Source organism: Antechinus flavipes, chromosome 2 (genome assembly GCF_016432865.1).
Source record: "Antechinus flavipes isolate AdamAnt ecotype Samford, QLD, Australia chromosome 2, AdamAnt_v2, whole genome shotgun sequence".
Taxonomy (NCBI): Eukaryota; Metazoa; Chordata; class Mammalia; order Dasyuromorphia; family Dasyuridae; genus Antechinus; species Antechinus flavipes.
In genome coordinates, this window is record NC_067399.1 from 457558873 (window position 1) to 457574053 (window position 15181).

The 15181-nt window shown below is 35.8% G+C and overlaps 1 protein-coding gene across 2 annotated transcripts in view; it reads right to left on the reverse strand.

Moving 5' to 3' along the window:
- Positions 1-15181, reverse strand: part of ASTN2 (astrotactin 2) — a 1134072-nt gene that overhangs the window by 943563 nt on the left and 175328 nt on the right. For both annotated transcript variants that reach the window (XM_051979519.1, XM_051979520.1), the window contains exon 2: positions 7842-8029. In XM_051979519.1, coding sequence (XP_051835479.1) covers positions 7842-8029 — 188 coding nt within the window. The remainder of the gene's footprint in view (positions 1-7841; positions 8030-15181) is intronic.

Below are 15181 nucleotides of genomic sequence, written 5' to 3' on the forward strand. Positions count from 1 at the left end.
ATTTTTGTTAACTGTGGTAATTAATGTTATGTCTCATTGGGGAGAGATTAGGAAAAAAACAGAAGGGGAAAAAAAAACCACAAGTATTATTTTGCTATTAAAGATGCCCTTGAGCGGGGGAACATTAGAAGCCAAAGTTGGAATTGAGTAATTGTTAGACTGTTTTCATGACTTTACATAAGGGATGATTACTACAGTGACATAAATGTAGCATCTATATTGCAGCATACACCTTCCCCTGAATGCTTATCATAATCGTGAATCTTTCTCTCCAAGTATCCATGTCCAAGAGGAATGAAAGCATCATAATTGCTAGGGCAACTGTATAATAAAACAATAAGCTGAACTTCAGAGTCCAAAGAGCTAAGTTTGAATGCTGACTCTTCTGAGTAATGGGCTTTACCAGCCTTGGGCCATTTATTATACTCCTCTCAAGTTCATTTACTTCATCTGCAAAAGGATAATAATAATTGTCACCACATATCTCACAGTGTTGGTGTGAGCATTAAAGGACAGTGTTGTATTTGCAACACTTTGTAATCCTTAGGACCACTTGATAAATATCATTTGTGACAATAATAATAATAACAATAAGCCTTAATGCTTGCAAAAATCTTTCCAAAATATTATTTCATCTTATTTTCACAACAACCCTGTGGGGTAGGTGCTATTACTATTCTTTTTTTTGCATACAATATATATTTTTCATCTTTCCAAAATAGTTTTCAACATTCTCCTTTAAAAAGCCTTATGTTCTATATTTTCCCCTTCCCCAAGAGAGCAAGCAATCCTATATGCTAGTACTATTCTAATATTACATACAGATGAGACAAACAAGTCAAGTGACTTGTCCAGAATTTTGAAGGCTAGAATGGAACTCAAGTCTTCCTGACTCTAGACTGACTCCCTCTCTATCCTTAGCCAATACCCTGAGATTAATCTTCCAAAGCAAAGGGAATGTGAAGAGCCTATGGTTAGTGACCATCTGCCACTGTACTGAGTTACCTTTCGTTTCTTTTTGCTCTTGCCTAATTTCCTAGTTCTTGTACATTGGCTTTTATCTCTTTGCTTCAGGGTAATCCCCCTTCACTCCAGGTCTTCATCTATTAATGAGATCTATGTCAAGCAGGATAAAGCGCTTGGAATTGAAGACTTGGAAGAACAGTGCATGATGGTTGGTCTGTATCCTTCTTCCAAATGGTGAGAATAGGGACCCAAAGACATGGATCTTCTAGGATAACAGAGCAGCCGAGGCATGTTGGTAAAGTCTGGACAGTAAAGGAGCAGAGCTCGGAGAGAGTGATCATCAAATTCCAGCTCTGACACTCACAAATATATAGTACCAGACAAGCCTTGCTTTATGTCCTATAAGAGTTCATTTTCATGGTATAGTTGGATTGGACACTAAGGAGTCACTCCAAAATATCTCTCATGTATTAACATCATGCCTCAAAAACTGCCTCAGCCTGCAACTTTCTTTCAAGTTGAGGCTCTAATAAAACTGTTAAAACCATGTGCAATTTCCTTAGTTCTTTAACTTCCTTGAGCCTGTTTTCACATCTAAAAATAGAGATAAAATACTTACACTGTCTAGCTAGAAGGCTTCAACATTTTGACATCAATACTTCAAGCATCAATGATTCCATTAGTGTAGATGATAGTTCTATCTCCTGATGTAGATGACCAGCCCTTGGCAACTTAGTGCACAATCTTCATGAGTTGCTTCATTCAAAAATCTTTCCCCTCCCAGACCATGCTAGATTGTACTTGGATGGTAGACATACAATCCATCACTGATTTTGTATTTTAAGTCTTTTGAACTAGTAAGGCTGCCAATGCTTGTGCATTGTAGACTTTAGGAATCTAAGACTTTCTTTTTTACATGAAGAAGTATCGGAGAAAGGCTTTTTTGGAGCAAAACATTTAATTTTTTTTCTTTAATCACAAATTCCTCTGGGAAGATACTATATATCGGGATGAGTTCATCAGATCATATTTCTCTGATATGGAAGAACTGAGGCAATTGAGTGACTAGATAGGATAGAGGTGAATTTGGAGGATTAGAAAATTCAGAGGGTCATTGAAGAGAGTATGAAAGGCTAAATTACAAGAATCAACCTTACGGATATTGTGATATTACAAACGGTGGGCCCTGTCTGGAATTTTTTACAAAAAGGAGAACAACCAATCAACCAATCAATCAATTAATCTCTCTCTCTCTCTTTTTCTCTCTTTCTGCATCTGTCTCTTTATGTCTCTTTCCCTATACAATTAATATACACATAGTATATGTGTGTGTGTGTATATATGTATACACACACACACACACACACACACACACATATATTTAGTCTGTGTTTACATTAATTCTTGAAGAGAATTTACATGGTTCTCAAAGTGGACCATGACAATAGGGAAATGATGCCATGACATGCAAGTGAAGGACAAACAACAACATTAGATAGAGATAGATAGACAGATAGACAGATAGGTAGATTTATATAGATATATAGTACATATATGAACACATATAAATATTATATATATGCATATATATACACATATGTATATTGGCATTTGAATGAGATACTAAACCCCAAGACAATCTCTATGAAAAGGTATATACAAAGGAGATGAGCCAAGCAAGCTATCAGGAAAAGGAGAAGAGAATGCTTGGAGGTAAGATGAATTGAGCCCTGCCAGTCTTTTCTCTTTTTAACACCTGCCCATGCACGTCTGTGTACATACATACAGACTTTGCTCCCCTCCTCAGCTCTGCACTGCAGCATCTCCAGAGCTCCCCTGTCTTCTCATTTCCCCATCCCTTCCATTTGGTTCTGCACTGCAGCATTTCTTTTCTCCCAACCACTGTGCCTTTAGGGGACTTAACGGCTTTTAGAAACTATTTTCTGGACACAGTTAGATTCCCCTCTGCAGGCAAGTGTCTATGCCATTTCTCCCAGCCCATTCTGATTTTAATACTCCTTAATCCATCCTCCCATTGTTCTTTATAGAGTTTTCTATTTAATACCTTGAACCCTTATCTGTTTATCTCTCATGCAAAAATATACAAATTTACATATCTACCTTTGTATAGCACTCTGAGATTTGCCAAACATTTCAATTCTGAGAAGCAAGTGGTTCAAGTATCATCATTTCCATTTTATAAGTAATGTAATTATGACTAAGAAAAGGGGAATGACTTGCCTGGGGTTACAAGGTAAGAGATTCCAGAAGATGGGATTTTAAAAAGCATTTTCTTCAATGACAAATGATCTCAAGGATGCAAATATTCCCTCCATCAGATTACAACCCATCCATGTCTTCTTATCCAGTTGTGTTCATGAATTCTTTTCCCTGCCCTGAAATCTCCATAGATAGTCCATGCAAGTTGATGGAGACCTTCCTCCAGATCTTCTAGAGCATCATACATAGGATTGAAAGGCTTTATAGGACAAAGCATCTTAGATGATGAGTCTGGGGCCTGGAGTTGATAATCCAGTTCAGGTCACTTGTTGTCCTTTAGCTCCCATTTCCTCATTTATAAAATGATGGGATTAGAACTTTTGACTTCTTAAAATTACTTGGGGAATTTATCAAGCATCAGATTCCTGCTTTCTGGATATTAATAATGCAATGTGATACCGTTGGCCTTGACATTAAAAATCCTCTATTGTCAATCTAACAAGCCCTAAATACCCACTGTGGTTCCACTCCAACAGCCCAGAATTATTAAGATATTTGTAGTAATTAGGTAGCTGTTCCTAAAAGAAGAATACAGCCATAGTATTGCTGGCAAAGAGAGAAGAGAGTGTTTTTCCTCTTTCTATTTCTAAGCTTGTTCCCCAGATCATCACTTATCAAGATACTAAAATCTCTAACATAAAAAGGCCCCAAGGAACCAAGAGGCAGTGGGCTACAAGCAATATAACACTGAATTAAGAGTCAGAGGACCTGGGTTCAAGTAAAAGCTTTTCTGATAACTATCTGCATGTCCTGGGATAAGTCAGGTAACCCCTGTTGACCTCAGTTTTCTAAATTATAAAATGAGGGAACTGGGCCAGATGGCAACTAAGGTATTCCTAGCCCTAAATTTATTCTTTCATTCTTAAAGAGGTTTTTTTTTAAAGGATAAAGATAACACTGATCTTTTTCTTTTTTTTTTTTTTAACAGTTTTTCACATATAACCAAGGCTTGGTCCAGTCAGCATATATGGCTTACCCATCAAATATATATAATAGAATGAATCAAATGATTATAACTTTGAATTATAACTAGAATTTTATAAATGAAAAAACTGAGGTCAAGAGAAATTTGATGATTTACCCAAAGTCACACAGTTAAAAAAAAAAAAAAAGCATTTGAACTCAGATTTTCTGACTCCCAAATACAGCACTCATTTCATGGAACCAATACAGAAATACCCCAAAACAGCCACTAAAAAGTAACAGGACTACCTCCACTACCAGTACCTCCCCACACACAATCATGTTGTACATCAAATGGGTTTTACTTGACTCCGTGGTTCATCCTTCTAACCAGAGAAAGAGCTCTATAACAGAAGTAGAGCAAATAGTTCTCACAATGACAAGTCTAGAAGTTCTACTCTTCGGTACTTTTGATAACTGCCAGTATCCCTGAAAAAAGAGAGGCCAGAACACCTTGAACTAGTTGCAGACAATTGTTTGCTCTGGCCATGACAGCTGCACTCACTTCCTTCATGTGGTAATAGAACCAAAGATGATCCAGTATGGCATTAACTGAGTTGACCTTGGCAGTCATGTGACAAAAGTTGTAGTATTAACAACAGTGATATTGTCACAGCCAACAGAGTTTTGTCAGGGGTGGTATCTCACTCTTCCCATCATTCTACCAAGGTGAGGAACCTGACAAAACATATATAGTTACCCTGATTTAGAAATGGATTCATTGCCCAAAGACTGTAATCACATCGGTTCATCAGCTGAAGTGATATTTGGAAACTATTTTTAGGTGCCTGAAAACATCTATTCCGTCTGCTTTCTTTGGATGGTTTTCATTCTGCTTTATATTCTAACATGTTATGTTTCACTCTTTAATTAAGTGCAAGATGCCTCAAGTCCTTTAATAAGTATGTGAGATATAAATAATAAAGTCATAGAATGTTAGAGTATAGAATATTAGAGCTAGAAGGGACCCTAGAAACCATCTAATTACAAGCCCATAATTTTTCAGATGAGGAAATGGAAACTCAGAAAACTAAATTGCCCAAAGTCACATGGTAAGTTAGTTACAAGAATAAGATTAGAAATAACCTATGCATGTTGACTTTCAGTCCACTTTTCCTTCGACTACATTGTATTATATTGATTTTCATTATATCATACTAATCAGGAATACTGTAGGAAATAGAACAGGTAAATTTTGATGAAGGAGGCCAATTGAAAGCATTGTAGTAGCATATTGTAGTAAAAAATCCTTATAAAATAAAAATGGGAGGGTTAGGTGAGAGAGAAAGACAAGGAGTGGAGGGAAGTGGAGGAAGAGAGAGAAGAGAAGAGAAGAGAAGAGAAGAGAAGAGAAGAGAAGAGAAGAGAAGAGAAGAGAAGAGAAGAGAAGAGAAGAGAACAGAAGAGAAGAGAAGAGAAGAGAAGAGAAGAGAAGAGAAGAGAAGAGAAGAGAAGAGAAGAGAAGAGAAGAGAAGAGAAGAGAGAGAGAAAGACAGAGAGAGAGAGAAAGACAGAGAGAGAAAGAGAGAGAAAGTGGAGGGGCTGTGGCTTTAGGGGTTAGGATGGGAATAGAAGAGAAGCTACTGAAAAAAAGCAGAAATAGGAGAAAAGAAAAAGAAGGAAAATAAGCACTTATTAAGCACCTGCTATATGATAGGTATTTGTGATAAGTATTTGACAATATTATCTCATCTGATCCTGACAACAATCCCATTTTAAAGATAAGGAAAACTGAGGTAAACAGAGGTTAATTCACTTTCCCAGAGACACAGGGATAGTAAGTCATATTTGAACTTAGGTCTTCCTGAGTCCTGGTCTAGTGCTCTGCCTAAAGTACATTTAAAGTTCCAGAAGGAAAGTACCAGAGTACAGCTTCACCTTTTTGTTAACTCTAGACATAACTAACCCTGTTCAGAGAATATCAATATCAGAGATATGAAGGTCCTGCTGAGTTCCAGTTTTCATCTCTCATCCTCAAGATGAAATCCCAGAATCAGAGCAGAAAAATAAAAAAACACATCTCTGTTCCTCTCCTTTCCCCTCTCCCATTTATCTAGTCTATATCTGGAAAAGACAAACAAACCAGCTATGATACTCACTCTTTTTTTTAATGTGGTTCAGCACTCATTGTGACATATGTTTATATGTTCATGTTATGTAACATGTACTTTTTCATTTGACTTAAAGCTTCATTATATCATTTGTTATAAAAATATGCACATGTGTGTATGAATATACATGTGTGTGTATTTGTATATATAAACACATGGATTGCATTGTTGAATATATCATGCACAAAAATCAGGCATAAACACAAACATACATGCTACATATTACTAACCCATAAAATATATATTTTTAAATAACAAAAATTGATATGTTTCTTCATATGATCTGCATATTTTAAGTTTAAAATTAAAGTTACTAACTGTGGCATGAGTATTTCTAAAAGACAATGTACATATTCCATGTTTCAGACCAAAATCAAACATCTGAATGTAGAAGATTTAAAGGAAAGAACAGGAAACAAACAACAACATAAGTTAAGTGGTCTGGACACCTGGGTTCCTGCCCTTAATAAATCACTTGACCTCTCAGTACCTCATGTTCATGCTTTGAAGAAGGGAGACAATGCTCAATTGTGATTGATTTTTGAAAATCTCCTGAGATAATATATGGAAAAATATTGGCAAATGTAGAATGACATTATCAGATATCTTCCCAAACATATAGAATTCTTTTCTATAACTTGAATTTTTGATCCTAAGTGCAATATAGTAAGGAAAGCTTTGATCCAAGTTCAGATCAATTTGGTAAACATCCAGCTCTCAATCTATGAAACACTCTTTTCTGAAAAGAATGATAGAATAAGGAAGATGCAATTCATCAATCAGTGAAGATGAAAAAAAGCTAATTTCTTCCTTTCAACTTAAAGAAAACGATGAACTAGACTTGTTGTCAAAAAGAACTGGGTTCTAATTCTGCCTCATATTTATTAATTTTTTGCTCTTTAGAAAGCCACTTAACATCTCTATGCTCAATTTTTTTCCATATGTAAAATGAAGGGGTTGGAATTGATTGTTTCTAAACTCTAAATCTATGTTCTAAATTTTGAAATCCCATTATCTAACAGTCTATATTCTAAATTTCTTGCAGAACCAATATTGTGAATTTTATGTCCTAACTATAAGTCTTTTCCATTCCTATTCTTTATTCTAGCATTTAAAGTGTTCTAAGTTTCTTTCCAGCTCTGATATTTTCTGATTTTATGAAATTCCATCAAAGAGCCAAGGCTACTGCCAGGGCCCATTATAAATTGTGAACAGGGCATGTATCAAAAAATAAACAGATCTTTCCATTGACCACAACCCAAAAGCTAGGACATCAGAAGATTTTCAATTTGCTACATGAAATACATTAGTTTATCACCATGGACAGATGGCTCTATATCAGCATCATTGACATGAGGAAACTCATATGATCTTTAATATCCCCTCACAGTCAAGTCATTTTATCATCAATAAGCATCTAAGTTCCATATCCCCACCATACCTCCCAATAAACCACTCCTTGCAACACGCCTTCTGACTTACTAACCCCTGGCTTTCTTCCTTTCTTCCCCAGTCACTCACCATCACAGAAATATGCAGGATGTGCATCTGCTCATCCACAATCTCTGAGGGCTCTTGGAGAGTGGGAGGGGTGGCCCTTGATAGCTGCCCAGCACTGCCCATGGAGACGTGGAAATAGAGGGTGCCATTTTCTAGCCACTGCTGCCGCCAATGTACCAGGGAAATGTCCGCTGCTGTTCCTGACATCTCTAGAAGAGACAAAAGGCAAGTAGCTGGATTAACTGGATGGCTCATATTCAGTATTCTGAAGACATTTGTGAGGGAGGTAGCATAATATACAGCTTTTTTGTGGCACCAAGTTTATTCTGTAAAATTGACTTTAGTCACCTTTCAGGTTGGATGTGCGTAATGAAAAGAAGCTAAGTAGAGCACTTATGTGATCTTTAATAAGTCATTTTCTCTTTTTCCCTCAGTCTTGGTTCCATTGTAATACAAATACTAGGTCACATTTATATAGTGCTTTAAGGTTTTAAAAAATCCTTTATTTTCTCACAACAATAACATGATGTATATGGAACTAGAGCACCAACACTAAACGATAAGCTCAGTGACGACAGAGACTGTGTGTTCTTTCAACTTTTCATTTCTCATAGTATTCTGTATATAGTGCATGCTTAATGTTTGTAGAATTGAATTCCTGTTTTATGATGAAAGAAATGAAATACTAAAAGATCAAGTGATTAGTCTTGGCCCACACAACTCAAAAATAGGAGTTCAATGGGAACTTACAACCGAATAAATTAAATAAAGTGATTAAATGAACAAATTTTTATCTAACTAAGAAGGATGCGGGTTTTGTTTGTTTTGTTTTGTTTCTCAGTAGTAGACTTGGTGAGCTATTATCCTTATTTCTCTCAATATCAGTATTACATTTGCGCAAAATTCTTCTTTTCACTGTACATGGGAAATTGCAGAACAGGATCTGAAATATAAACTCTTAACACTTTCAATTGACCTAATTGTACTAAAAATTAATAAGAGTAAAAAATAATAAAATGCTTGAATAGTTTTATAGAAAGATAGATCTTAATGAAACATTAATATAAAATAATAATTGCTATTTAAGAGATCTCTGACTTTAGAGGTTGCCAGATTTCTTTTAGAAATGCTTTAGTATTATATTAATTTGTGATAGTAGTATTCTTTTGGCACAGTTTCATAGGCTATTAAAATATTATCATCAATGAAACTATGGGTCATATGTTGACATTCCATAGATCTGGATTCTAGGTCAGAGTCTGTCACTACATTTGCCTTCCTTGGAAATGTCATTTGTTCTCTCTGTTTCCATTTCTCTCTGCAAAATGAGGAGTGGAGTGGGTGCCCTAGATAATGCCTAAGGTTCATTCTATAGCTAAAATCCTTTTATTCAAAACTTAAAAGGTCAGTGATTTTATTGGTATTGATATTCCTTTCACCTTTGTAAAGTACAGCCTCTCTTCAACATGGTAAACAGTATTTGAAAATGTTTATCATCCAAACAAAACAAAATATAAAAAAGGCATCACAGGATAATAGATGTAGAACTGAAAAGGATTTCAGAAGTTATCTGATATTCCTCAGTCATTTTACAGATGAGAAAATTAAAGCCCAAAAATGTTCAATGACAAATAAAGATATATAGATGGGGGGGGGGAACAACCAACAAACAAACACTGACACAGGATTTGAATCTAAGCTGGCTAAGTGAAGACAGTATAGGGCCTGGAGTAAAGAAGATCTGAGTTCAAATCCAGCCTCAGACACTTAGCTAGTTATGTGATCCTAAGCAACTGTTTACCTCAGTTTTCTCATCTGTAAAATAAGCTGGAGAAAGAAATGACAAACCACTCTAGTATCTTTACTAAGAAACCCCCAAATGAGATTACAGTTGCACATGTTTTAAACAGCCAAATAACAAACAACAAAACCTGTGAATCCAGAGCAACTGCTCTTTCCTTTATTATCACCCTATAGCTAACCTGTTTGAAACCCATAGGAATTTAATTACACTGATTTTCAGACAAGGGGACTCAAAACCATTCTTACTAGAAGTTATGCTCTGTTGTCAAAAGCTCTATGAAACAAAAGTCACATCTATGCTGCAAGTAGACACTGGAGTGGGATTATGGTAGATAACAACTTATGTTTTAATATTCTTTATTCTAGAGATACTATCCAGTTTTAACATTCTTTGTTCTGAATTGCCTACATTACCAGAAAAAAAATAATGAATACATTATTATCTTCAAAAAGACTCTTCAAAGAAAACTAACAACTACAAGTTCACAATCAAAATAAAGCTTAGCACAGTCCCAGACAGAATAGTTTTATTTTATTTATTTATTTTTTACCTTTACAGAAGTTTGTTGACTGGTACTTCTAGAGATGCATCCATTTTGAGGACAACATTTCTAACTTGAATTGGAGTAAATTTGAAAATAAAAGATCCAAATTTAAATAATGAAATGCATTCAAGAAACAAGTATTCAGTTGATTATCTTTTGACTAGGAAACTACATATTCAGAAAGAAAAAAATTAAAGCACATTATTTTAGACCTGCATAATAGAAGCTGTGAAAGAGCCAATGGGTAGCAGAAACCTGGGTAAAATCACAATAATAATCAATATATCAAGAGGTGTATTATAAAATGAGTTCCTCTTCACAAAATTATTGACTATAGATTTTCTGTTTTAAAAGACCTAGAGGCTAAGAAATCTGCATTTGAATCTTGCCTTATATACTGGCTAGTTGTGTGAGTTTAGGGAAGTCATTACCTTCTATGTGTTTACCCATCTGTATAATGAGTCAGCTGTCTTTCCAGTTTAACTCTGATCTCAGTTTTTGTATTTCAAAAATGTTCACTGGGGTCAGCTAGATGGCCCAGTGTATTGCGCACCAGCCCTGAAGTCAGGAAGACCTTAGTTCAAATCTCATCTCAGACACTTAAAACTTCCTAGCTGTGTGACCCTGGGCAAGTCACTTAACTCCAATTGCCTCAGGGGAAAGAAAAGTTATGTATTTCTTATAAAGTCTTTAAGGGATCATTTGAGAGTAATGAGTCATATAAATTTATTAAAATATTATTAAGTTAATGATATTCAATATCAAAAATATTTCTATGGGTCTTCTGATTCTAGGAAAACCTAACTGATAAAAATTCATTCTATTAGCATGTGCCTTAAATAAAACTAAAATAAAATGTAGTGAAAACAAAGTTTAGGTTAGGGCTTACTGCCTCCACCCTACATTAAAGTAAACTGTCCTAACTACCTAGCCAAGAGATCTTAACCTTTCATTATAGAATGAAACCTTAACAGTTTCATTTGTACAGTAACTTTCTAGAAGGTATTCAGAACTCTGATTTTTCTCTTTTAGGGAAATTCTTCCCATTTCAGGAAGGTAGAAATTAATCCCATCTAATGTTAAGGATATGAGGATATAAGGATTTTTTTTTTAATGACTTATCTAAGATGCTTGAGTTCTCTGTTTGGAGTGACAATATTTACTCTTCCTAGTCCAGCAGAGAAGGTTCCCCAATAGGTATGTGTGGGGAAACAAAACAACAATATTCTTTGATTCAGGAGCTCTTCCTACACATTTTAGTTTTTACCATTTCCTATCTCAGTTAAATTCTTGGGTCATCAGTTTCCCCATCTGTTAAATGGAAAGAAAAAGTTGAAACTGATGGTTTCTAAGCTCTTTATATCTCTAATAATCTCAGAGTTACAATTGGAGATAGCGGTGGATTTGGAATAAAAGGATATATACCTGAAACACATTACCAGCTACCTAAAACCCATGTGACCTGGGTGAGATACTTTACCTTTCTGGGATTCATTTCTTTATCTAGGATTTGAAATCAATATTTTCTAAGGGCAGCTGGGTGATATGATAAATAGTCAATTAGAGTCATACCTGGAGTTCAAATGTAACCTCAGACACTAGCTGTGTGATCTTGAACAGTTATTGAATCTCTATTTACCTCAGTTTTCTCAACTGTAAAATGGAGATTATAACAGTACCTACCTTGAACATCAAATGAAATAATACTTGAAAAGCATTTTGTACAATGTTGGGCATATAGTAGGTATTATATCAAAATCTATATCTTTCCCTGTTCCCTTCTCATTCTAAGGTGACATCTTACTCTAAAAATATGATCCTACAAATAGGATTGGTGGAAAATCAGGCTGGATTACTTTGGGGGAAATTCATACGGTTTGATTGTAAGGTGTTTCCTAGAAGGAAGGGAAGGAGAATACACACATACACACACACACACACACACACACACACACACACACACAAATTATACATACACATACACACATATATATATATATTTTTTACACAAATATTTTTTCCAATAATGCTGTATTACTATGAATTTTTCATTCTTCTAAAGTGTGTGTGACATATAGGACTAAGTAGAGAGATTCATAATGGGCACAGACACAGAACAGCATATATCCAATGACAGTCCATGTTCACAAATTGGCACAAGAAATTTCACTGAAGAAGTAAATGCTCCCCCCAAAGCATTTAAAGAAGGAGACGGATAATAGATCCTAAATTCTATAGAGATACCCACGGAAAAGACCCAGATGAAGGTCTATCATAGCAGGTATAAGAATAAGGATGTATGGACAAGAATTATATAGGATAAAAAAACATGAATAGGTTATAATCTGCCCTGTGAAGTAAATAACCCACATTGATGAGCTCACAGATCATCAACATAGAAGTAGGTTCTCTCCAGCTTTCACGTTAGACCTTTATTGTCTTGATTCTTAGGTTTCCTTCAACTCTGATATTCTATGTTCTTGATTTTGACTCAGATCTCTTCTAACTCTAAAATTCTAGGCCTCCGTGATTCCCCTGCCAAACTATGTTTTGCATCTGACTGTAAAAGTGTTTTTAAAGGGTCACAGCTCTGTAGATTCAGTGGGCCTCACATAAGCTGCTTTCTTCTTCACTCAGGACCCCAGTCAATCAGCTCCCTATTGCCCTGGTTCTGTGCTAAGCCCCGAGGCTGTGTCCCAGCAAGAAGCAAGGTTAGGCCATTAAGGTAAACTTCCTTGCTCAGCACCCAGCTAATTATTCTATCAATCTATGCAAGGCAATGGCAGGAGTCACTGAGAGCCAGCTGGGGAAGGGCTCTGCTGGCAGAGGCAGAGGGAAATATGCTCCCTGGATTGACCTAAGCAAAGTTTCCAACTCCAGATCCCTAGGAGTGGAAGAACGGAGAGTGAAAATTCCCCAGCACATCCAGCCTCATCTGTGTATAGATGGAGAGAGGAATTGAAGTGATTTGAGATATGGTAAATCTTCCCTGTATATCATGACCAACTTCCACTGGGATACAGCTATTCAACCCCACCCCACTCTATCTCCTTCTTATGACAGCTATTTCCTGATGGAGACATCTCTCTAGGTTAAATGGTGGCCACTGCCTATTTTATTCTCCTTTTTAAGAGCAAATATTCCTAGGAATGGTATTAGTATTTTTTCTAGGTATTAGCTCTATAAGATGAGTATAAGAAATTTTAGAACTTAGACTAATGCAATATAAAACATAGAATATAAGATCTGGAAGGAACCTTATTGAGTGAGAAGTTCAAGCCCTCCTCCTATTGTTTACATATGAAAATACCCAGTAGCCCATACAAAGGAAGTGATTTATTCACAGTAATTTAATGGCAAAGACACCCTAGTTTTTTAATCTAGCCCAGAATTATAAAGTTAATAGAAGGTAACTGTTGAGTCAGGAAAAGATCTCCTTGAGGTTTGCATTTTAGAAAACACTCAGTTCTGGCAAATGTCAGAGGTAAACAACTATGAACATAGTGAATATTGAATCAACACAATGTCTCAGGACTCTCTTTCCAGCATGGAAAAAAACTCTTTTTCAAAGAAAGAAAAATATCTAATGGCCCCAAAGCAAGGAACCTTCCTGAAATGCAGCAGAGGTCCTTGTCCAGATAATCTAGCCCTTCATCCATTAAAAAAAAAGGTCAAAGAGATAGTGAATGTAAGAGAAAGGCCAGACCTAGATTTCCCGCTGATTGATTTTCCAATTGCATTTTCTCTTTTATATTTCTTCATTCGTTACATATAAACATTTCATTGAAGTCTTCAAGTCATATTACAATCAAACTTGAAGCAAAGGGGGACTAAACGCATTTGGTCGGGAACCAAGACGATTCCCATAAAAGCAGATTATGCTGACATGATGAATATAAAATGAAACAGCAGATATTAAAGTTGGAGAATTGTTACTCCATGCCTTCCGGCTCCGTGCTGACTACAGTCCCTGCTTCACTCCCACCCCCATCCTTTGTTTGACTGAAATCATAAAGAAACACAGTGATGGCCTCTTTGCCTCTTATTATATATTTTCCCCCAGTAGGTTATACCTCTTGAAATATTCAGCAACCTCAAATCCCCTCAAACTTCCTATCCAAGGTATCCTCCGAGCCTAAAATTTTATGCAATTATATGGATAGGTGGCCTCTAAGGTCCCTTCTATTTCTAATACTTTTTATGTTCTAAGGTCTCTACCAGCTTTAACATTCAAGGTTTGTATGATGCTAAGACAGGCAAGAAGATTCAGACTATATCAAAAATTCTAGACAAGGATATATGCTTCTTTATTTGTAAGGGATGGCTGCTTTTCCCTGCTAAAATCAATTACATTATTCTTTTTAACATATCTGCTTTATTTCTCCTAATCTGCAGAGTTTATATTTTAATTTAATTTCCGAAGGTCATTTTTATTATAAACCATTTTGCTCAGACTAAGCCATCTTGGTAACACCTCCTATATGGATAACTATTACATATGGTATTTGGGAAAACATGTTGATTCTCCAGTGGATGGTTTGCAAAAGGTCAAAGAAACCTCGTAAAGAGAACTTGAGTGAGACATAACATCCCTTTAGATGTGAGGAGTGTCATGAGACATGCTTAGAAAAAGAAATAATAAAAAAGAGGTAGAGGGGAACAACAACCATCACTCTTATTCCCTTCCCCATACCAAATTATTGGTCAAATATTATTGATTCTACCTCCACAGAATTTCTCACATTTATTTCCTTCTTTATGCTTATCCTGAAAACACCCTACTTTAGATCTTCATCATACTTCACATGGCCATGGCAATAGTTGCCCAGCAAACATTTCTTAAGTACTTTCAAATTATCTGATTCAAGTGTTTTCACTATCCAAACTTTCTTCCCCACATGCTAAAGTGATATTTCAAAGCAGAGGTCCGACTATGTGACTCTCCAGCTCAATGAATCAATGAAGCCCTTGTTATATATTAATCATTGTACTAAACCATAGTGATGCAACACA